Raw genomic sequence first — 25,709 nt, forward strand, 5'->3', positions numbered from 1 at the left:
TGCCATCTGCCACGTTATGATGTAGCAAGAGGTCCTCTCCAGATGCTGTCACCCTACCTGGAGTTTCCCTGTCACTAGAATTGTGAGCTAAATAAACCTCTTTTTCTTTATAAATGTCTCAGTCTCAGACGTTCTTTTAAACCAACAGGAAACAGACTAAGATAGGGTGAGCTGACAAGTTTCCCACTCCAATAAAAATTACTGAGTCATTCACAAGAAGTATCCTATTGATACTTGAAATATTTGAAACATGAGTAACAACAATAAAAAACTCTCATGGTTAATTAGTGAATATTGTTTCATAAGGTGAAGTCCTACTCTCATAAATAACATACTTCAAAACTGAGTACAACCTATAAACTTGAATCTATGCCTGATTATCTAATCATCCTATGACAATGTAAAGGTGTCTCTGAGAATGTTTTCTTGAATATCCTCATCAAGTTATTAGCCGAGCATTCAAAAGACTTGTAAACCACTGATTATCTAGAATGAATTCATCTAATAAATACCTTTTTTTTTTCCCCTCCTATTTCCAGAAGCTATCCTCTATGCTAGACTGGAGCAACAAAAAACACAGCAGTCTAAGAAAACCAATATAATTTGTTCAAATTTTGAGCACACAAGACCTTTTTTTAATTTTTGTACCTCACAAGATTTTGAAACACTTTGTAATGCTATTCCTAAAATACTGCAGAGGAAAATAATCGAAATGTTTTCTGTACATTGTTCGTCAATATTTATTGAATAAGTGTACAATCCTGATCTACAATTCTAAAATCTAGAGAGCTTAAAAAAAAGAAAGATGGTTCTTGAGTTTAGCACAAACTTACTTGGCAGAGGATCTCATGTACTTATACTAGCACATTTAGGACTACTCTCATTATTGGAATATTATAAGTTTCACCAAAGAAATATTAACTAAAAACATTAATGGTTTAATTGTAGGGTGTTTCTCTGGACCCTATGAGGATATTATGCATTGAATTACTCTGCTGAAATAAAAAGAAATTCGGATTTTTGAAATAAAAACTGGCTAGCCAGAAGAGTTTTTGATCATTGATTTATGGGTCTGTGGTCATACTTTTAAAAATAACTTTTAAAGAATTTTACATGGTCACATGGTATTAAAATAAAGTCAGCACTTCAGTAGTCTTGTTGCAAATTCATGTGTCAATAACAATGACAGTATTTTTAATAAGTACAGCATTTCATTTTCTGCTTCCTTGGTTCTCCAGAAGAACACTACCCATTTTTGTTTTTTGTCTTGGGGTGTTTTGAAAATAAACAACAACAAAAACTACAACAAGTTCAAAAAACAAGGAATTTAAGTTCTTGGTCTACCATCTGAGTCCTTAGGAATATAATTTCCTGCCAGACAGAGTGTTATGTCCAGAGACAGGAGCTGTCAGAAAGACTGATTAAAGGCTTTCTTGGCAGGCATGTGGAGACTGATGGAATTCATCAAATACACAAGTCTCACGTGAAAGTCACACCCTCTTCTAGCAAACATTGTCTAAATATGGAGCTATATGAGTGTGTATGTTTTAATTTTATTAGGTTTCCCAGCTAGACTCATCCATCATTGGGAACCTGAGAAAATATTCTAACACTTCACATTCTAACACTGAAATACTAGAAGTGATCACATTTCATTTATTACATCCAGTGGAAACTGCTTGCCTCAGATTCTGAAATTTGAGTACAGTGCCTCTGCAGTGACAATTTCATTGCGAGGAAAGGCATTTCTGAGGCAAAATTTGCTTCCCTAGTGTTGGTTTTAGTTCTACCTCTACACCTATTCAAAATGTGCCCCTTCCTGCCGCAGATTTTTAAAATATCTGAGGTCACCTGCAATAGTCCTTTGGGTAATCTCTATTAAAAAGTAAATCCTTTTAAATTTTCTTGATATGAGTTTTATGTACTTAATCACAGAAATGTTTTATGATTTCAGTTTAAACTTGAATTATTTGGAAGGTAAAATAATTTATGTAAGCCATATTTATCCTCATTAAATGATTTGTCAAGAATATTTTCTATGTACAGATTCATCCTACTCAAGCATTTTACTAAGAATAGGAACAGAAATCTTCTAAGAATATAAAAAGAAAAGACCGAAATTTGGGACACAGAATGCTCTCTCCTTATCACCCTAACCTGAAACTGAGATTGATGATAAGGAAATCCATAAACTTCTAAACTATTCAGATTGAAAACAAATTACTAGGAAAAAAGATGATATATTAAAGATTATTTAATTAAAAGAATAGGTATTCAAATGAAAAAAGGGGAACTGTCAACCAAGTTGAGGAAATTTGGGGAATATGGATGGTGGCAAGTACCCAGAGTTTGCAGAACTGTGAGGATTGGGCCATAGTCTTCCACATTGCTAAGTTTAACAAAACTTCTGATACCAACTATATGGCATTAGGGTCCAACTACCAAGTTAGAGGAAAGAGGCCACATAAGACTGACCTTGCTTCTGAAACCAACCCCAAGTTTGGGGGATTCACAAAGCCATTCTTGGGTTTCATAATCTGTTAGTCACAAAAACCACTGAAAACTATTTCATTCATGGTTCATTATATGGAAGGGATGCAGACAAAAGGAAGAAAAAAAATCAGTCAAAGGAGGAGATTCATTGTGGTAAGTGGGAGAAGGTTCCATTGTTCTCAGGATGGGTCTGTTACAGTCCTTTTATCAATTTGAGACAATATCCACAAATGTTCTCATGTAGACATGCTCACCTGAATTTTGTTGTTCAGAGTTTTTATTAGGTGCTCATTATATTACCATGATTGATTGATTGCCCACACTGTCTCTATGTGAACATATACTATGTGATCCACCTTAAATCACATGGTTGGTTTTCTGGTGTTGCTAGTCTGTAAGACTATTGTGTGTGGTGGACCCACCCTAAGATCCAGTATGACAAGTCCCTTCCCTAAACAAAGACACTCCTATCAGCTACCACACAGATTACCTCTTGCAAGGGCAAGGGCCAAACAGACCTCTCTTTGGGAAATGCCAAAATAGCAAGTATTTATTTCAAAGGTAAAGAATGCTATTACAGATTTTAAAAAATACGTAAAACCAAATGCTTCAATGGAAATACTTAATATTCATTGACTTCGGAAAGGAGGAAAGCAAAGCATAAAATAACTTTAGTGACTAGTCAGTCTCAACATGACCCACCCTAGTTTGACACTTTTGAAGGCAAATCCAAATATAATATGATGAAAATTATTTTTACAAATACACAAATTAAAAAACAGAAGAGATGGATAAAGTCTATAAAAAGGTAGGGAAAATTATATCTAAACTGGTGAAAATCTTTTAAAGCTGATTGAATCACACAATCACTATTTTATTCTCACTCTGTGAATTATATATGCATATAAAGATTCTTAATGAGTTATTTACCTTAACTACCATAATAATAGTGAAATATATTTTCATGTATTATCATATTATCAATTATTTTTCCTTAAATTTTGTGAAATGAATGATATATCTATAATGAATTATTTTAAGGAAATCTAACTCAGGGAACAGTTCACAACACGCAGTTTCTATGTACATGTCCTAAAAAGAATACAGGATCACTTCTCAATCTTTTGGCTTTGATCAAGTGTAAATGAATCATAAGAAACATTTTATTCAATATGAAAGCTCTTCAAATGAAAGCTTACAAGGGTGGGAAAATGCAATTACTTTAAAATTTTTACTAAAATTTAATTCCCAGACTTGACTTAAATTTGTTATAATTTCCAGTTTTGTATACCACTGATATTAATTATATTGCTAAGTTTCAGTCTCCAGAAACTTAATATTTAGGACAGCTAAACCCTTCAATAAAACATAAACTTACTTAATGAGACTGAAAAGTATAAAACTGACAGAGGTGTTATACATTAAAAAAAAAAATTCACTCTAAAATTTGTGCCAATGATGACAAAGTCCACATCCGTTGGGCTGTTTTGAAACATTTCAGTGCTTTTCACACACTTTGCCTCATTGTGAGAGGTATAACACAGCTATCCTTATTTACCCTGATTGAGCATGAGAAATGTAGAGTCCCCAAACTGAAATTCTCATTAAGGAAAAAATATCCAGACACTAAAAATCATGTCTCCTGACTTTTAGCCCAGATGTCTTTTCAACAGAATATGTTGTTTCTCATATAAAAATCAGGACAGCTCACAGCCAGCTCAAGCAACTCTTCTTCTGAAAAGCCTCACTAGATCTTACTGAGCAGGTTTTAAAAACATACATAAAAAAAAATGTATATATGTTCTTATTGAACCACTCTACTTTTTTTCTTTGCACATAATACATATGTAATTTTACTTGTCTTGTTCTTCTTAGGTTATATATGCATATTTGTTCCTTGGACTATAAGCTCTTTAAGGGTAGCAACCTTGAGGTAGTTACAAAGGTTTTCCTCTTACAGAGAAAACTCAGGGGAAACTCAGCTTGCCAGGTGGGTTCTGGTCATACAGGTGGCCAAAGTTTAGGGTTGGCTGTTCCTACTGTAACCTAGTATATTTTCTTAAATACAATAGGATTCCTCAAATGAACAGATAAAATAAGAGTATATATTGGTTACTATTTTCCAGAAACTCCTTAATATAATAATTTCCATATCATTTCTTTGTGCAAAAGAGATGTAAAACAAAATCAAATCTCTCATAAATACCCCATAGGGATTTGGAGAAAATATCCTTACATGCATGTTTAATAAATTGTAAGTTTTTTTTAAAACAATCTTCTTATTTTTAACCATATATTTTAGTTTGGAACTTCTATTTGATACTTAGTTCATTTATACAATAGGGAATAGGGAAACTAGATTGATATATAAATAATAAAAAAATTAACAAATTTTCCCAAAGAAATTATCAATTCAATGCAATCTCTATCGAAATATCAATGACCTTCTTCACACAACTAGAAAAAATAATCCTAAAATTCAGTTGGAAATATTACACTACCTAACTTCAAACTATATTATAAAGCAGTAGTAATTGAAACCATATGGTAGGCATCAAAACAGACACAGAGACCAATGAAGCAGAATAGAGAACCCAGAGAAAACTGATATAAATGCAGCCAATTAATTTTTAACAAAGGTGCTAAGAATACACATTAGGGAAGGTGCATTCTTTTTCAACAAATGGTTCTGGGACAATAGGAGATGCACATGGAGAATAATGAAACTGGTCCCCTATCTGTCACCAGTTATAAAAATCAAGTCAAAGTGGATTAAAGACCTAAATGCAGGACATGAAACTATGAGGCTAACTAGGGGATAACACAGGGAACCCCTTCAGGACATTGGAATATACATTAATTTTGTGGATAAGATCAAAGCATAGTAAATGACAGAAAAAAAGAAAGAAAGAAGAAAAGAAAAGAAAAGAAAAGAAAAGGAAAGAAAGAAAGAAAGAAAGAAAGAAAGAAAGAAAGAAAGAAAGAAAGAAAGAAAATAAATTCGGATTAAATCAAATTTAAAGGCTTCTGTTTAGCAGAGAAAGCAACCTAGAGAATGATACAAATATTTGTAAACTATTTTCAACAAAGAGTTAATACCCAAGTATATAGGGAATTCAAAAAAACTCAGTGGCAAAACAAAATCAAACAAAACACCTGATCAAAAAAATTGGCAACAGATCTAGAGAGACATACAAGTTTCATCTTACTGCATTCTTACCATCACCTTCAAAAGTAAATCAAAACGACATTGAAGTATCACCTTACTCCAGTAAGAATGGCAATTGTAAAACAAAACAAAATAAAACAAACAAACAAAACCTCACTAAAGATAAAAAGTGCTGGTGAGGATGTGGTGAAAAAGAAACAGTTGCACAGCACTGGTGGAAATGTAAATTAGTATAGCCATTATGTAAGACCATATGGAAGCTCCTTTAAAAAATCAAAAATAGAACTATTATATGATCCAGCAATTCCAGTCTCAAGTATGTTTCAAAAGGAAATGAAATTGGTATGTTGAGGAGACATCTGCATTCCCATTTTTATTACAGTACTATTCACAATAGTCAAGAAATGGAATTGATCTAAATGTCCAACAGCTGATGAATAGGTTAAGGCAATATGGTAGATACACACCTTGGAATACTATTCAGCTAGAAAAGGGAATAAAATCTTGTCATTCATGACCATGTGGATGAATCTGGAGATCATGATGTGAAATGAAATAAGTCAGGCATGGAAAGACACAATTACACTTATATGTGGAATATTAAAAAGTTGATATTGTAGAAGTTGAGAGTAGAAGGAGTGGTTAACAGAGAGGCTGGAGAGAGTAGGTAGGAGCTAGAGATGGGGAAGGGTTTATCCACTGACACCACAGCATAGTCAGCTAGGAGTAGGAGATTATGGTATGATGTTGCAAAGTAGAATAAGCATAACATAATGTATATTTCAAAAAGCTAGAAGAAAGGAGTTCAAATGTTTTCAAAATATAAATGATAAGTGAGGAGATAGATAACGTGTATTCTGGTTTAAACCTCAGATAATGTATACATTTACTGAAATACTACCAGTCAGACCCCAAGATATGTTTACTTTTTATGTCTTTATGTATCAATTAAAAAATAAAACTAAATTTAAAAGAGAGAAATTAAACAAAATAGAAATAATACATGAAAATGCTTCAGGAAACTGAAAAGAAAGAATGAATTTTAAAAAAGCAGGGGGGATATCTCATGCAAACAGACGGGAGGACAGTGAGGAGAGGAAAGGCAAAGGGGGGAGGGAGAAGGGATGAGAACGGGGAGGAATAGCAGAATGAAATTCACCAAATTCATGCGCAAGTATGAATTCCACTTCTATGTATGACTATAATGCACCAATTAAAAAAATGTGTCAATTAAAAAATGCTCCAGGAATTCACAAGTTTCAATGTTATCCTTTCTAATAGTAACTGCAAATGCAGTTACTTAGAAAATGTTGTCTCTATTCCAAGGAACTTCAGGATTATGAACAAGGAGGCTTATGTGTCAGTGGCCCATGAATGGCCAGCTCTTACATCAGCTCCTTTGGGCTTCAGCTCCAGGATATAAACAGTCTTTGTCTAATGATCTGACCAGCAACTGCTACAAATAGCTGCACTTCACAAGTAAGTAGTGCAACCCATTCAATGTAGACACTCAGCACCAAGCAAGAGGCAAAGAGCAGGGATTTAACAATAGCCACACTCAATTCTCCATAAAAGTGCTTCCTGTCCTTTAGACAGATTAAGGACATGATGCATCATTCTTTTGAAAAAAGTTTCAGTACATAATATTTGTAAAGACAAAGAGAAAACAATACAACTTCTTTTTACAGATGTCCCTATATTCTCTTACTTACAAGACATGGTACTTTTCAGTCACTTCCAGGTAGTACATCTCCTTGGTGTCTGATTTTTTTCTGATTCTCATCACAATTTTAGCTCTCTGTAACCCTTGAAGATAAGTCCTATTTATTTTCCAGTCCAGTCCTGGCTTCCTGTGATTTGTGTCCAGCCACCCATTCCTAGTATTGCAATTCTTAAAACTACTCTTTTGTCTCCTTCCCATATTCCCATTGGGCTCTTCAGTCCCACCATTTATGAATGGTGCTCTTTTTGCTCTTATCATTTCCTTCTTTTGCTCAAAACTCATCAGCTCCGTCTCTTGTCTAGCTATTATTTGGCAGCCAGTGAAAAGTTTCTTGAATTAAAGAATAATAAAGGGTCATAAAATTATCCACAGATAATTGTTCTTAATATGTTTTTAACACGATGGAATTGATCTCCATTATTTTTATTTATGGATGTATTTGTGGAGATATGTTCATTTATTTTATATATATATATTTATAATGACATATGTTATGGTTTGGATGTGAGATGGGCCCCCAAAACTCACATGCTAGACAATGCAAAAGGATTCAGAGGAGAAAGGATTAGGTTTTAAGAGTCTTAACCTAATCAGTGATTTAATCCCCTGATAGGGATTAACTGAGTGATAACTGAAGTGGTAGGGTATGGCTGGAGGAGGTGGGAATTAGGGTGTGGCTTTGGTGTATATATTTGTATCTGGAGAGTGGAGACTCTCTGCTTTCTGGTCTCATATGAGCTGCTTTGCTCTGCCACACAGTTCACCATGATATTCAGACTCACCTCAAACACTGAGGAATGGAGCTGGCCTTTTAAGGACTAAGACCTCTGAAACCTTGAGCCCTCACATAAACTTTCCTCTTCTACAATTGTTCTGGTCAGATTCTTTTAGTCACAGCAGTGAAAAAGCTGATTAAAACAACATATACTGGGCTGGGGATGTGGCTCAAGCAGTAGTGCGCTTGCCTGGCATGCGTGCGGCCCGGGTTCGATCCTCAGCACCACATACAAAGATGTTGTGTCTGCCGATAACTAAAAAAATAAATATTAAAAATTCTCTCTCTCCCTCTCTCTCTTTAAAAAAAAAAATAAATTAAAAAAAAAAAAACATATACTTACAATCACCTAAGCCATACTCCTTTGCAACTACTTCATGTGAAATACAGTGCTTTGCTCAACACTGGTAGTGGTAGTACAGTAGTAGTATCAACACCATCATCAACTACTATAATAATAATGGCAACTGCTGAAATTACTTGAGCATTTGCTGTGTACCAGGCTCTTGTATGGCTTACAATTCATCAGTGTTTATGGAGCTGACAGACTGCTATATGACAGATCTCACATTGTGTAATTTAACTACACTGTGAATTAATTGCCAAATATCTTGTCATTTTGCATGGTTTTAGAGTATTCTTGTACTGAACGGAATAAATTCTCACCATGATGGTTGTAAAATGGCAAAGCTGAATATAAACAAAATATGTGGTTTGGTTTACCAGAAGATACTCCTGTTGGAGACTAATGCACAGTGGGTACAGAGTCCATCTAATTGAAGACCTTTCCTAGTCTAGCTAAATTATATTATTGAAACTTGTCACCATTGCTTTGACCATTTCGTCACAGTCTAAGGGAAATTTTCAGTGAATACTTTAATACCTTCTGCCTACCTATATTTTTTAAAAATGATATGTCTTTAGCATCATTTAATATATTACAACCTTCACACATATCAGGCTTTATTTATGCCATTATACTTTGGGCTATTAAATGTACAAAATTTTTAAATGATATGCCTTTTAAAAATCCACTCAACCCCATTATTCTAAGACTTTTATTTCTTTCTTTTCCCATAGTTTTTCCATGCCTTGTCAATGCATACATTTCAAATAATAAAATATGTCACACATAAAATTTTCTATTTTACCTGTGTATACATTATAATCACATCTCAGTGTTTCTTATGTTCTTCACAATTAACCTTTCAAATGATTAGAATATATTCCAGTGAGCTGATTTACTGTTATTTGCTATATTGCTATTACATAACTGGATAATGTGATTTTCTTGCAAAATTTTTTCTTACTGGCAATAAAGGCGAAATGTATATTACTATTCATGTTAGTTTTTACTTTTTTCCAGATGACTTACTTCGCATTGTGTTACTATATTGAAAATTGCATATGTTTCTGTTTGTTGTGACACATACTATTATTGTACTTTGATACTACATATAATTTCTCTTTAAAAAGTCATGTAAACAAACACAATATAATGCTCTGAAGCTGAAAAGTGGAATAAGAAGCAAATAATGGAAACAGAACAATTCAGGGCCACATGTCAAGAAAATAAGCTCCATAAAAATTGCACGCCCTGTAGTCTCCCTGTCATTTTTTTTTTTTTTTCATTCCTGGTGGAGAGGTAAAAGGGAATATTAAAAAAAAATACTTTCCAAATTCTCACAATCCTTCTTGTTTTTAAGGTGAAATGCCTAATTCTAGAGATCCCTAAAAATGTTTCATTTAACTCCAGTAATAGTGTAGTAGTCAAGAGAGGGATAAAAACCCAGATTCATCCTTCAAATTAATCTCTCCTGTTAAATACAAAAACAAAACTGACGACACATTTCCCCCAATTAAATGCTTAGTGAAAACCAAAACAAAATCCATGATAAAAAATTTTAAAAAGTCTTAAAAATAATCTTTAATCTTGCCATCCAGTGATAATTGTTCTTGTTTTTAACAAGATGGCACTGATATCTAGTATTTTGATGCACAAATATATTTACATATACATTGATACATTTTATATATAATATTCCATAAATATGTATTTATAAGAACACACCCTTATAATCTTCTAAGTTGCAGTTTTTAACTTCCTCTCCTAAATCTGACCATGTACATCTTCCTCCCAGAGGCACCTAGTGTTCATAGATTATCATGTCCCTGTCAGGGATAGTCTATGTATGTATCCAGGTCTCAGTGTGGGCACCTCAATTTTTTTCCTCTGAAACAACAGGGTTTAAAAATTGCTCTGTACTTCATTTAAAAATATATATCATAAAGAGTCACCTCATTCTTTAACATTGTTACATTCCTTTGCATTGGTTAGGCTATAGCTCAATGTCCAGTGTCAACTGACACTTGGATAGTTTTCTGTCACTGTAAACAATGTTGAAATGATTTTTTGTGCATAGCCTAAAGGTGCTTATGAGAGAGATGTACAAAAAAAATCCAAAGTAAAGATTTCAGGTAATCAAACATTTGCTTAAAAGGTGGTCAAAGCTTATATTCATACTGAAAACATAAGAAGGCTAATTGTCCACATTCTCACATTAGCATATTATTATTGTCCCTTTGACCCCTGATATGAATGCAGATAAAATATCTCAATTATTTATATGAGTGTTTATGTGTACCCTCTTCCTTAAGATCTATTTGTATTACATCTTCATAGTGATATTTTTTCCAATGGGGTGTATTTAATTTTATCATCTGTAAACTCTTTATATAATTAAAAAGTAGCAGTTCTCATATCTTGGTTTTCAAATATACTCATAGATGTTTTTGATCCAGGTATAAATATTTATAATATTTATAAATAGTATAATATTATTATCAACCTACTATTAATAGCTTTTGAATTATGTGTCTTATTTAGAAATATCTTCTCCATTTAAGATTTTATATATGTATATATGACATTTGATGTATATAACTTTATATATGATTTTAAATATTGTATGTATAAATTTATGACATGATAAACAAAATAGAAAAATTATCCCAACTTTTATCAAATAAATTCTAAAAATTTTATTTTGTAGGATGAACTCACTTAAATGTAAATTTGTTCCTTGAAACTCTTGCTTTTGTTGTAGTACTTTTAAAGTTTAATATTTTTGTGTTTAAATGACTAATCTACCCTGGAATTTATTTAACTATCTTTGTGTTGTTTTATCTCTGAAAATTCTATCTCATTATTCAGTCTAATTATGCTTTAATATCAATCTATTTTAAGTAAATTTGCTTGGTAATAAACTTTACAATCCAATAAGATAGTCTGTGCTTTTGTCATGTTTATATTTTTACATTTAGTATTTTGTGATCTAGTTCAAAATTCAGGTGTTATTTTTATTAGTATTACATTAAAATTGTCACTTTAATTTTGCCAAGTCTTTTTATGAAAGAGTATAGTATGTCTTCATTTATTCAAGTCTTCTTTTGGTATTTTGAATGGAGTTAGTTTTAATTTGTGGAGCAATGATTATTTGTTTCTTTTTAGTAACATTTATTTTAAATATCTGGTAATTCTTTGTTACCATGTTACTTCTTCATTTCCCTCTTTAAAATTGTATAGTTTATTATGCAATAAGATTTTCTGTTGGGATAAACACAAGTAAGTGCGTGGAAGGCTTATCATCCCTGAAGGTGAACTAAGCAGGGCTCTCAAGAATGTTCTCAGAGGCCAGAAAGAGGGAAACTGGCTACTTCCCTCATCTTCATCTTTAGGTGGGAATCAGAGCAAATGGACCTTGGTTGTGACATAAAGTCACGTATTCAAATAATCTGAATAAACCCATATGAACAGGTGGCATACAATCTATCCTGTATATATTTTAGCCATCTTGTAATCATGATGCAAACCCTCCATTTTATCCAGGCCTACTGCTGCCAAGGAATGTGTCTAATAAAATGTAAAAACCCTCTCTGTTGAGTTCTCCACGTTTTTTCTTTGGGATTGAAAAACAATATGCTGGGGCCTTTGCAGTCCTGGAGTTGACAGACTATTTCATGTTATAAGTTGTCCTGGGTATTAGAATTAAACTGAATTTAAGGATGGGTACACAGAACTCACTTTATATCAGACTGAATCTTTAAATCAAGACCAGGATATATTAGGTAGCAGGTCAGCCATAAGAAGGTGGTCAGGGAAAGGACAGTGAAGGGTAGTAGCTTACAAGGATGACATCAAAGAGAATACAGAAGTTTTAGTACTAGAATTGTTTACAATACTGAAATGACAGAGGACTTCATCAATGCAGGCAAGCATCTAGCAAATGGGACTGTTATATTTAAACCTCCCTCAGCCTTAGGCAATTATAACATCTTAAGAGAACTACTGCTTCCAAACCATGTCATCCATCTCTTTATTATTTTCTGAGGCTGGCCTTGTTCTTACCATCCTCCTGCCTCAGCCTCGCACACCCCTGGGATTATAGGTGGGCACCGTTATGCCTTGTGCTTAGTTAGTTACTTTGAGTCAACATAAAAGTATTTGGAAACATGAAAAATGTTCAGAAACATGAATTGTGAAATGAGCACTTTCTATGTAAAAATCTAAATATAAAAAGATAGATTATAGCATGTTTTAAAACTGAGAACTGAAAAATATACATTTTGACATTGAAAAGATTTGGATTAATAAAAATTTTGAAATGTCAGATTTATACTATTATGGACTAGGTGCATCAGCAAGTTGAATTACAATTAATATACTTTCAGAAAACATTTTCGCATGATTAAATGGAATTGCTTTGTCAATACTCTAGCTTTGTATAAAAATGAAATATATAGGATAAAATATATCAAACTCCAAAATATACACCATTAACACATATCAGAGGCACTATTTTATACCATTAAAATAGTCATTGGATCTCAATTACACAAAAATATGCTCAAAAAAACTAAACTCACTTAAAAACAAAGTGATCGAGAAAGAACTCAAAACTGTGTGACTATGAATCCATTCTGACTGAACAGTACTTATTATATACTTTCCCCAAAAGCTAAATAGTCAGAAATGTCAATCTTTTTTATTCAAAGATTTCAAGGAGAAATTTTCAATATCTGAAAACAAATATTTCAAAAAATCAATTAATATTGACATAAAAATGTAGTATTACAATTTCAGTTGCTTTCTAAATGTTTACTTAAAATATTTAAAAGAGTATGATTTTTGTACTGGAAGGAAATTTAAATGAATTCTCTGCTGATGTCTTGGCTCTTGCTCTCTTCGTTCTTACACGAATTTAGACCCAACTACAAAATCCTCATAAGGTGATGCTTTCTGGTGGTACAAAATTAGGCTATGATTCAAAGTAAGTTTAGTTAACCCTGTGGTATGTGGCTTTTCTAAGTATTTTTTTTTAATTTGTGAAATATTTTTAGATTCTTTGCAAAAAATATTTCTAATCATTTCCTTGAGTAAAGTGATATGATACAAACAACAATAACACTGTTAGTCTCTCCTCTTACTCTGTAATAATTAAAGTCTTTCTCAACTTATAGTTGAATGCTATTTTTAGCATTAGTATTTGAGTTACCAAATATAACTAATAGGTTAGAATGATGAGTCTATCTTTCTACTTAACAGTTATCATTTCCTGAGCATGCTATAGTCCTCTGACAGAATTTATTAGCCAGTATACAGATTTGAAAAGTAAACTAAGGAACACTGACAAATATTTATTGTCTGCTATGTTTAGGTCTCTGTGTAACACAGCAGTGATTATGTCAGTTACAGTCTTTGTTATGGTTTAGATATGAGGTGCCTTCAAAAGACCCTGTGGGGACTCAGGAGTTGAGATGATTAGATTATGTAAACTGTGACCTAATTAGTGGATCAATCCACTAGATGGATTAATACCATGAAAGGACAAACTGGATGGTAAATGTAAGCTAGTAGAGTGGGGATGGAGGAGGTAGGTTCTCTGGGAGTGTGCCCTTGGGGATTATAATTTGTCCCCTGGCTCCTCGTCTCTCTGTATGCTTCCTAGCCAACAGGAGCTGAGGACCTTTCCCCCACCACAGTCTTTGGCCATGACACTACAATCTCACCTTAGGCCCAGAGCAATGGAGTAGGCTGACCATGGACTGAAACCCTGAAACTGTGAAACTTTTCCTCCACTGAGTTGTTCTTATCAGGTATTTTGGTTTGGATGAAAACCTAAGTAACATGGTCCTTGTCTGGAGTCTATGGCAAGTGAGACTTGACTCTGGAGTCTGTGTCTGATGTCTAAGGCTTTATGGATTAACTATCCAAATATAAACAATACACAGCTGGCAACAGAAACAAGTTACACCACCAAGTTAAGAGTTGTGAGAAAATTCCATTATGCTGGGTCACAAAATGCCTTAAATATATAACAACCCATATTCTGAAATTGTACAAGTATTGTTCCTTTTCATATACCTCGCCTCCTGTAGGCCTGTGCAACAACAATCTGAAAAAGGAACAGAGGTTTTTGATAGACTTCTGTTGCTTTGTATAAAAAATCAGAAGTCAGGAAGGTAAGCGATCTTGAACCTGAGAAAGATGTGCAAATCCAAAAGAACCTGGCAAGTTAGAGCAACAAGAGGGATGAAAAGTGTGCCTGGGAGAGAGCATGCAACGCTGAGAAAAATAAGTCAGAGGAGATGAGGTCAGAGGTGCAGAGGGAAATGGGTCGACCACTGAACCTTCTGGGCAACAGAAAGTGCTCTGGCTTTTACTCGGGGTCGGACAGAGATTGAAGGGTTTCTGACAGGAGTGGTATCAGCTAATGCATGCTCTCACATCACTCTGCATGCAACTGACAACAGGCTGGAGGGAGAACGCAAGGGACAGGGCAAGGAGGAGAAGCAGGAAAACCAATTTGAAGTATATTAAAATACTTAAGGTGAGATACGAGGGTGCTTTGGACTGGGATGACAGAAGTGGACAGGGAGAGAAGAGGAAAAGTGCTCTTACACAGAAGAGCCAATAGGATTCAAGGTTGACCAACTGAGAAGTGTTTAATCCTAAATCAATATTATATCAGTATAATTAAGAGCAACATCTTCTAGGTTTATACTATCTATACTATCAATAAGTCTCTGTCTCTCTCATCTCTCCTTTTAGGAAAGAAATAAACATAATAAACAAATAACAAACAACAAAAACTCTTGTTACCAAACAAAATTGGGCCATACTCTGTATTTCCTTTGAATTGATTCTTCAGAACAATGAAGTAGGTGGTCATCAACAAAGATAGTCCTACTTGAACAGTGTTATGATAAAAAAAAGACATATATTTGAAAAAAAAAAGACATCTATTTTAGCTTGATTTTTTGGGTATGTATTGAAATGGCTTTCCTTACTTAAAGTCATGAGAATTTCTCTCCTATAAAGATTGGGAAGACCCCTACTATGTACTACTTTGAGTGTTGTTTCACGGTAGCTTTACCTCTTCATATAGGCCTGTCTAGTTCTGCTATAATGCACTGGGCTCTGCTTCCTCTTTTCGTATACAGAACTGATCAATAGTAAAATATAACCACCCCTAAAAACAAACAAATCAAAAAAATTTTAAAAATTAAAAAAAAAAATCTAAAGAAACTTAAGTACTGGATAAAATGTTTCTTTCTGTTACTAGCTTCAAAAGAATACAGTTAACATGGTGTTCTCTCATACATACTAAAATATTGTGTATTGAGATAGATTCTGTAAAACCTTGGCTAATTCTGTTTCTGTTGGATAGGTGGTCAGCCATGAATGGTGAGCGGGGAAGGGACAATGAAGGGTGACTGAAAAGCACAGGGAGACTTATCTGACAGCAAGCACCTGGAAGAAACTCTGCCTGGGTTCACCCCAGCCTAATCCCATCCCTTTAAGAAAAACTAGTTTTCAGACCAAGTCCATCCTACCAGGTGACCTGAGTTCTCCCTTGTCCCTGAAACTGTATCACCATCCTCAACACGCTGGCAATCAAACTATCAAGACCCTCATAAGAAAGTTTGCTGAGGGCATTTCAAAGGGTAATAAACCAATTAAGGTGGCAGGAATTTGAGGCATAAACAGAGAAACCTGGACATTGGAGACAAAAGTGGGGGACTCAATTCCCTTAAAAACTCCCTCTTATCATCCTCTCTTTGAGGTGGTCCATGCAGTTCCTTTGCTGTTAGTCAAGTCAAAAGGCGGACTTGCAAGGCTCTGGAAATTTCTTTGGCACTGCAATAAAACTGGAAGGCAGGAGGGGTCTTTCACCTCTCTGTAGAGAACCCACTCTCTCCCTTGAGAGTGTCCCTTTTCCCCTTTCCTATCCCCCTAATAAACTCATATCTGTTATTCTGGGCGACATGTCTGAAATCTTCCTGGCCTGATTGCAAGCCTCAGCTTCACAGCAGTCCTCTGCCATGTAACTCTCTCACACTACAAGAAAACCAAATTATTCACTGTTTTTATGTTGCAGTCCAAAGGCACATGGAGAGTATTCACTTGAACAATCAGATCTTGCTATTCTCAGCTCTCTCACAATAGGTTGCCCACTTCAGGGTGTAGTCTTAAAATCATCCTTTCCAAAGGAAGAACAAAGCTTCTTTTGTTATTGTAATTTTGTTTCTCTGGTGCTTAGTATTTTGTTGTGATTTTCATTACCTTGCTTTAAGTGGTTTCTATTCCCCAAAGACTGTGAAGCTGCAAGTCTTATCTTTCTCATACATGCGTAGGAATGCAGAAGGTATAAGTATGTATGTATATTGTATATACATGCATGTAAGTTTACACACACACACACACACACACGTAAGTGTGTATGTTACCCAAAAGAAACATAAATCCAGGCAAACTCACTTTAAATAAATAGGCATCTCGAAAGCTTAAGGTAAATCAAATCCTCTAAAAGGAAGCTAGCTACCAAAAAGAGTTACGCTGAAACTCCTATTATAGAGAAAGGATTCTTCCTAAGAAGAAAACAAATGTACCTGAAGATATTACCTTTTGCTTATATCTAGATTTTCTCTCTCTCTTTTTTGCTTAAAAAATCATTCATATAGAGTTTAAGTAAATGATAGTCTTTAAAATCTTTGGGCAAGGAATATAAATTTACTACAATGAAATGGTTTCAATAATTTCATTTTGGTTGATTACCACAGTGTAAGCATGATATTGACTATAGTTTGATGACATGAATTATTACATTAAGATCCCTATCCATTAGCTTTGAGCACCATGAAGCCCACAGGAACCAGTCCCTGCTCTGAGTGTCATGCTTAGTCATGAATGGTAATCAGGGAAAGGACAATGAAGGCTGAGTGAAAACCCATAGGGAGCCTTATCCAAAAACAAGCACATAGAAAATGAGGGTCTGTCTGTTATGTTACCTGCCCTCCCACCCCCCAGTTATAATCACATCTTCTTAAGATCATGTCACACCCTCTTATCAGGAAACTATGTCATAACCCCAATTACCCTGTAGTATGTAGTCCCAACCACACTGGCAACCAAATGATCAAGACCTCACAAAGAAAGCATGTTAAGGGTCGAAGTATAATAAACTAAGTGAGTGGCAAAACAGGGGGACTCAGTTTCCTTAAAAACTCCTACTCTATGAGCATCATGTCATCCTTTCTTGAAGTTGGTTCAAGCAGTTCCTATGCTGTTGGTCAAAAATCAAAAGGCATATCTAGGACTTCCTGGGAACTTCCTTGGGACCCCCAATATTCTCCTCTCTAAAAGGACCCAGCCTCTCCCTTAAGAATGTCCCCTTTTCTCTTTTCCTGCCACTTCTAATAAGCTCATGTCTGAGCAACATATCTGAATTCTTTCTGGCTTGAACATTAGAATCAAGGGGAAGAGGGATCTCTGTGGCAGCCTCAGCTTCACAGCCGATGTCTGCCCTGTAATGTCAGGAAGTTTATAATTTAGTTGAAAAGTACCCTACAATGAGAAATAGAGAAGACAGAAATTGAAAACATGTTGTGTGGATGTAGAGAACACATGTAGAAATAACTAGAAAGATTTAAGGCTGATAAAACAGAGAACAGGATGCACATCTGGAAGATGATGAGGAGGGACGGTGCAAGTAAGTACAAGCTTGAGAAGAAAGCATGTGACATAAAAACAAAGGTAGAAATGGTTGCTAATGGAAAGCTGATGAGACACACAGGCTTCTACCTTGTATAGAGTTTGTAATAAAGGAAAGTAGAAAATCAAGCTATTAATAAGCGTGAGATCACATGCTGGAATTTCCTAAATATATTTGAACAGCTAGGCAACAAGGTGCAAATATGAAAAATAACATTTATATTAAAGAAAAATTAACAAGGCAGGAGTTCAAAAGGTAGACTGGCAGAGAGCAATTTCAGGCAGGAAGATCAGGTGTGTGGCAATGATTTTAACTCACAGGTGAAAATAGTGTGAACTAAGTGGGTATAGAGAAAAAAAAGGAGACCAGTAGTTCTTAACAAAGAAAAATAGCATTTCATGTATTCTTCATGTAGATGCATTCTCACAACCTTCCATAACACTGACCTGTGGAAGCTGAGCGAAGCCCTCTCATCCACCCACTAGAAAGCTGCAATGCAAGCCCCAAGACACCAGGGTCTATCCTGTTTTGTGCTCTGTTACACTGCCATTGCCTCAACATTGGCACACTGTAGGAGTGCCATAATATTTCTTGAATACTTAATATTTCAAAATACAGTTTGAGGTCCACCTTTCCTTGAAACTTTTCCTAATTCTTTCAGGTAACACAGCAGCAAAGCTTAGGGGGAATTTTGAAGTTCAGGATACTAAGTACAACTGCTCTTCACACGCATTTAACTTGAACTAATGACTTTGAACTTTCCTGATTCTCAGTTTTCTCATTTGTAAAACAGAGAATACTACCTAACTTACAGAATTGTTATGAGGTTCAGAGAGTAAGGATGTGTGCTGAGGATTCATCCAGGTGCATGTTAGCTACTCAGTCCATGACAGTTATTAATCAAAAGCAAGCAGAACTTGGTCATGTCCTTATTACTGTCATCCAATACTGTATTCAATTGGGTGACAGCACTTAGGGCTTTCCATTAGACAGTGTTGTGACTATCTTCTCTCCCTCAATACACAAAGTTTTGGCAAAACTACTAATTTCTGTAATGTGTCTAGAAAACGCCACTGCCAAAATTAATCAGAAGCCCTATCTCAGTAAAACTTCTTGCTTGATTAGTCCTCTGTAGCTTCTTTGCTTCAATAACATAGATTTTTAATCTTGTGTCTCAAAAGTGTTTATGTTCATTTTTGCTTTCATTTCTGAAATATGAGCACTATAAAGATAGGGATGCTTGCTTCCATTCACACATTCTTGATGTCTGATAAACTAGTCGGCATGCATACACATTATGTGAAAGATGGGATAAATAAAAATTACTAAGCTATATAACTTTACAGAGCAGGGAAAGTGGAGAGTCAGAATACAATGACTATCAGATCATGTTATCTTCAATATAAATTAATCTTAGAGAGCAGAAACTACTAAAAAAATTAAATTCAGTCTGATTTTAGGAACTTAGTTCATTAGGATGTTTTGATTAAGGAATCCTAGATAACCTGAGAGTTTAAGCAAGCAGTTCTTTTGTCCTTTCTACATCTGTTCGGATATAGAAAATTGTGGCGATTGCATCCTATTTGAGAGTTCTGATTCACTTCTGATTGCAGGAAACAGGGATCATAGGACCTCCTTTTGTCAGTCAACAGCACTTACTAAACACCTTCAATGCACAATGCAAAGAGACTGGTGAAACTCATCCCTAGCTAAGAAGATACCAGATTCCTCTGAGAACAACAGTTTACTTAAACAGACAGTAGTATTGAAAAAGAACACACCCAGAGTCCATTTTTCATTATATTCTTAGGTAAGATTATCACTTGGCGATTTCACTGATACCAAGGTTACAAGCTGCAATTTGGAAATCAGCCAAAACAGTAAAAATGAAATCCTTCATTTTTCATTTGGTGTCTTGTAAAATAAATGATTGGACTCTGTTTTCTTTTAATAGTTGATCTGCACTTAGCTATAATAAAGTCATGGTGGATATGTGTATATATAAAAACACCCATTATATATGCATATGTATATATGGTATATATTTTTCCCCAGGGCTTCAGGCAGGCCAGGCAAGCACTCCACCACTAAGTAACCCCAGCAGGGCACTTATAGAATTCAAAAACCTATTCATATGTTTGAAGAAATGCATTGATTTTTTCTGGAAAGCACGATGGTCTCATGCATAATATATTAACTCCAGATCTTATTTTTCAAAGAGGAAATAGAGTACTTTGTCTACTAAAAATTATATGAAATCTATATTTTTAAAGTATTGCCTTAGTAGACAGGAAATTCTGTATAAGTAGGGCAATATTTCATTATGTATTGATTCATCTCAACCAAAAATAAGAGCATATTAATTTACTTTTAAATGGATAATACTGGTAAAATGCAGCTATTTTAATAATCTACTGGCAACATACAAATTTATACTCTTCCTTGATGTTTAAGATCAGTTTACAAAGATTGGGGGAGAATATTACTTTTCAATATTACAGTATATTTACCTTCCAATATTATATAATTTACTTTTGATACATTGTTCTTCAGTGTTATTGTATGAGAAGCCAAGGACATTAAGCAGCATATGAAAAATGTGAAAATAATTTTAGCTTGTAGTCTTTTAAACAAATAATATAAAGCAGGTAGATACAAATGGCTGACTAAATAAAACAACATGTATATGTTAAATAGAAATGACAGTCTCATAAAAGATTCAACTCAAATGGCTACCAGTAGATCCCAAACAAATTATCAATAATCTTCCAAAAAAAAATGTAATTGTCAAGTCTAATTATAGGTATCTCATAAGGATGTGTACACCAAAGATACAATAGCCGCAGTGTCCTTGGAAGTGGCTACGCTCCCAAGCAAATCATGCCTATTAGTTCCTATTCATGATTTAAATTATGCTATTTTATCTCTTCATAACATGCAGCATTTTTCACCCTCACATTTCTAGGCATTTTAGCTTCTGCTGACATAAATATATTCCCAAAATAGACCGTTACAGCAATCTTCTGCTAGACATTTAAGCCCATTTGTGCATTTATTTTTTAGGATGCTTTTTTTCTTTTTTCTTTTTTTTCCAGTGAGAGAGCTGGGAAGGTAGTGTCAGAATGAATGAGAACTTGTTTTCTAAAGGGACACCAGATACTTGATCTACCCTTAAAAAAAAAAAAATCAGCCTCCTACCTTGAAAACAAACATCTCATGGCGAAGAATAGCTAGAGTGTTAAAGTTCCCATCACAGATGTTTGGTTTGGCTCCAGGATAGGAAGGTCTGCCGGTGGGGGGCCGAGGAGGCTTTGGCCTGTCATTTTTCCTTGGGTCAGCCGGAGGAATAGAGCGGTGTGGGGGCACTGTTGGTAGAGGTCTTGTAGGTGGAGGGATCTTGTCAGGTGGACCTTTTGAAAATATGAGGACAGTGCTTGGCTCACTTAAAACTGGAATAGTGCTGGAAAATATGCTACAGAGAACAATCACTTATCAGCATAGGGCACAGACTAAGTAAGCTAAGAGGTATTTAGGATCCTCTATTTTCTGAAACAGAAAACCATCTTACCCACAGATTGCCAAGTCTATATGAAACTGTCCTCATCACGCTAGATTCTGAATCCAAGTAACTAGGTTTTCTTTGTCAATTTTTAATGATTTTTTTAAAATTAGCTTCACCATAGACCTTATTGGAAAGCTGCTCTCAACTCTTTTTTAGAAGTGGATGGTTTATAAATAATAAATAAATGAAAATGAATCCTGGAGCCACACATGTAAGCTCCAATAAAATTAGTTCTGAATTTTGACAGACATGCAAATATTGCTGAAAGATAAACACTTAACTAATCAAAGTTTATCCTACTGTAGATCTTACAAACTTTTAAAACTATATTTTATAAACTTTTACTGATTTCACTATTTCCTTTGATTAAACATTTTGACAAATTGCTGGATGAGTGTTTCATTTAAATATTGAATTGAAAGTACCTATTGATTAAAATACCACCAATAAAATATTAATGTCAAGATGTTTTTCTAAAATGAGGCTTCTAAATCAAGCCAAAGTTTACACATGTTATTTGGTACAAATGTTAAGCATTGTTCCTCAAGGGATTTATGTTTTAAAACGTAAAAACAGAGCTGTTTGCACTTAAAATTTAAATATGGGAAGGATATAATTTTGTAGATCTTTAGACTACTAAATTCATGAGGTCATGAGAAAAAGACTTCTTTCAGCTAACCACTTGAGAGGAATTTCTGATGATACACACTTAAGCATAAGCTAACAATTCAATGCATGAGATCTTTAGCTTTGAGGCTGAGACAGGTCTTTTTTCTCAGTGCTCCAACAAAATAAAGAGCAGCACAAAAGCTGACCTTTTTTTTCAAATCTATTTTTATCCTGCAAGAATGCTTGCCTCTCAGATATTAAAATCTGAAAACTAATGAATGCACAGAAAATTAGTGAACTTAAACTACACTGTTTAAAAATGCAAATAGCATCCTTTGGATGCTGGATATTAACATACAGATAGCACATATTTGTCTTTGTGTTGTAAAAATGAAAGCTTCACTTCATTAATTTAGTAAACCATACTTGCTATATGTAAATTATAAATATCAAGTTCTTAACAATTATGTGAGAAATAAATGTCTTTAAAAAGGTCAATGGTTGTATTGAGGGAGTTAGGATTATAGTAAATATGCACGCTAGTCTTCCCTTTTCTCTTAATTTGCATTTAACCAATGAATCCCATAAATAAAAATGAGATTACTGTACTAAAATTTTATCTCATGTTATGTGTTAATAAACTTAGCCACTTGTTAACTTTCACTCCCTTGCAGGTTAACATTCACTCTTCATGATTTTGAGGTCAGTTTATTAACTTTGAGGTCAGTTTATTACATCCATCATATAAGGGTGTTTTTAGGCCCTCCAAGAGTGATTTTTCTGGGAAATTCCTAATAGCAACTCACAGAAACTGTGAGCTAATCTGTCAGTTTGTACTAAAACCTCAACATCTTATATAAAATTCTTACATTTATTACTGGTTTTATTGGTTGGATTAATTTATTATATTTTTAGCTCAATTTTAAATATGAACATTTATTAGATCATTAGTATAACTGCAAATGTCAATTAAATACCATACGAAAACTTTCAATAAGAAAGACTTCCCCATTACATATATATTAAAGCATCTGAAACTGTATCAACAAAACTCAATTGAGAAATTGACAGAAGAATTTTCCCTGTGGGCCAGATGTGTATATATATATATGTGTGTGTGTGTGTGTGCATACACACACACACAAACACATATACATATATATATATATGTGTATATATATATATATATATATATGTGTGTGTGTGTGTGTGTGTGTGTATATATATATATATATATACATATATACACACACACACATATATATATACACATATATTTTTTTTCCTTCAGTTTTTCACTGTCTTATATACTTACAGCATCCATTTCTAAAAAGAAAATACAGCAGGGTTCTGAACATCACTGCTGGTTTAACCAAACAGAAACAGTGGTAACCTACCATATATCTTCTGGATGCCCTGCAAGTCATCATTAGGAAGTTTGAAGTTGTCTGTTTCCATATATTGGTAGAATGGAGCCATGATAGCTGTGGGGTCATTTGAATGCTCCAATCCCAGAGCGTGTCCCAGTTCGTGAACTGCCACGAGAAATAAGTCATTTCCTGTGCAAAGGAGAATAGAAGACAAAATGATTGTAACAATAGTCAAATAAAGAATTAAAAAGAACAATCTAGAACATTCCAAATGTTACCCAAGAAATATAAAAGGAATTCTTTACTTCAACTATGAGTATGCTTTAATCATTGGCTATCCTATTCACCAAATCCAATATCCTTCTTTTAAAAAGGGGTTGTTGGGGGGAAGGAGATAGTGGTGATTATTGAAGTCACAGAAATTTGGAAAGTGGAAGTTAGAAAAAAAGAATAAAAGTTGAAGAAAGAACAACAGAATCAGAAACCAATAATACTGCTGTTAAAATATCCTTCCAATTATAATACCTAATATACAACACCTTACTTTTATAACATAAAGATAACAATAACAGATTATTTTAAAAAATTCTAACAACAACTCAGAAAAAAACAGAGCAGATCTAACTCCTGCTTTTATACAGAGGAGTAAACTAAGGCACAAACAATTTGATTCTCAAGACTGATGCTTGTACTTAACAAAATTGCAACTGGTATTCAAGTTATTGTAAATTCTAGACTAAATCTTTAATTTTTCACTACACAATATCACTATACACTAGTAGTATAGTAGCATAAAAAAAAACACTGGTTAGCAGTTATACTAATGAATTGTAATGTTAGCTCTATAAATACCAATTCTCATCAATTCATAGATAATCTGAACATAATATATTTATCTAAGAGCTGCTGTGCCCCATGGAAAATTCCCATTTACAGTAAACATGTAAAGTCAATTCTACTTAGTGCAAATTATGTGACTTTATGTAGTCACTCTCTGCTGATGATTTCTACATGTTGTCTGATAGCAAATCTTCATAATTGAACTCCTCAGGAAGAAAAAGGTGACTTTATATCTTTATTAGTTAATTCTAAACATTTACTTATAATCTGTTAGCATCAAGTGGGACTGTTATATTTCTCAGGATTATGTTTCTAAGCAAAATCTTCAATGAGATTAAAGTGTCAAGTTTTACTTAAATGACAGGCCACAAATGCAAATGATTTCAGTGACTATAATTTTTAGAAAAACTCCTTTCCAAGCATTTTGTAGTGCAGTGTGATAATTTCCTTCAAAGTACTACTTTGGGAACACAAATCCAGATAAATAACCAAACTTTTTTCCCCCATTCTGGAGTAGTTTGTAATGGACAAATGGTTGAGATTAAGGGGCCGGTTCCTCACATGACATTAGCACCCTGAGAAAAGCCACTGAAACTACATTTCCAGGGATTTACCTGACTCAAAGAACAAGTGATTAAACACTGGGAGTCAAATTTGAGAGGTATATAAAGAAATAAATATTACTATTTTCAACCTCAAAGAGTGTAATCTTCCCATAAAATTACCTAAAAGAGAAAATCAAGACACAAAAGAAGCAAAATATAGTATGTATTAGCTACAGTAATGAAATACTAACTATCTCACTGAAAGCTAACTAACTCTATTGTGGGCATATTGATTTTACCTGGATTTTCTCATTTAATTCCTGCAACAGTTGTGTGACTAATTTATGTATTATCATCATCTCCATTTCAAAAGCAAAACAAAACAAAACAACAACAACAACAAAAAAAAAAAAAACAAGAAAACTATGTCTGGAGACATTATGTAAAAATTGCAAGGTCACATAGTAAGGCAGAGCTCGATTAAAACTTCTTATTGTGATGCCAGAGATTATACTTTTAATAACTACACTAAATCACACAGCTATAAAAGCATTAGCATGCATGACAG

At 34.1% G+C, this 25,709-nt stretch overlaps 1 protein-coding gene across 1 annotated transcript in view; it reads right to left on the reverse strand.

Moving 5' to 3' along the window:
• Mmp16 (matrix metallopeptidase 16) overlaps positions 1–25,709 on the reverse strand; it is a 267,958-nt gene that overhangs the window by 62,501 nt on the left and 179,748 nt on the right. Inside the window, exons 5-6 of the mRNA XM_048782771.1 lie at positions 23,784–23,945; positions 21,414–21,625 (exon numbers count right to left, since the gene is read on the reverse strand). Coding sequence (XP_048638728.1) covers positions 21,414–21,625; positions 23,784–23,945 — 374 coding nt within the window. The remainder of the gene's footprint in view (positions 1–21,413; positions 21,626–23,783; positions 23,946–25,709) is intronic.

Source organism: Marmota marmota, unplaced genomic scaffold (genome assembly GCF_001458135.2).
Source record: "Marmota marmota marmota unplaced genomic scaffold, marMar, whole genome shotgun sequence".
In the NCBI taxonomy this organism is placed as follows: domain Eukaryota; kingdom Metazoa; phylum Chordata; class Mammalia; order Rodentia; family Sciuridae; genus Marmota; species Marmota marmota.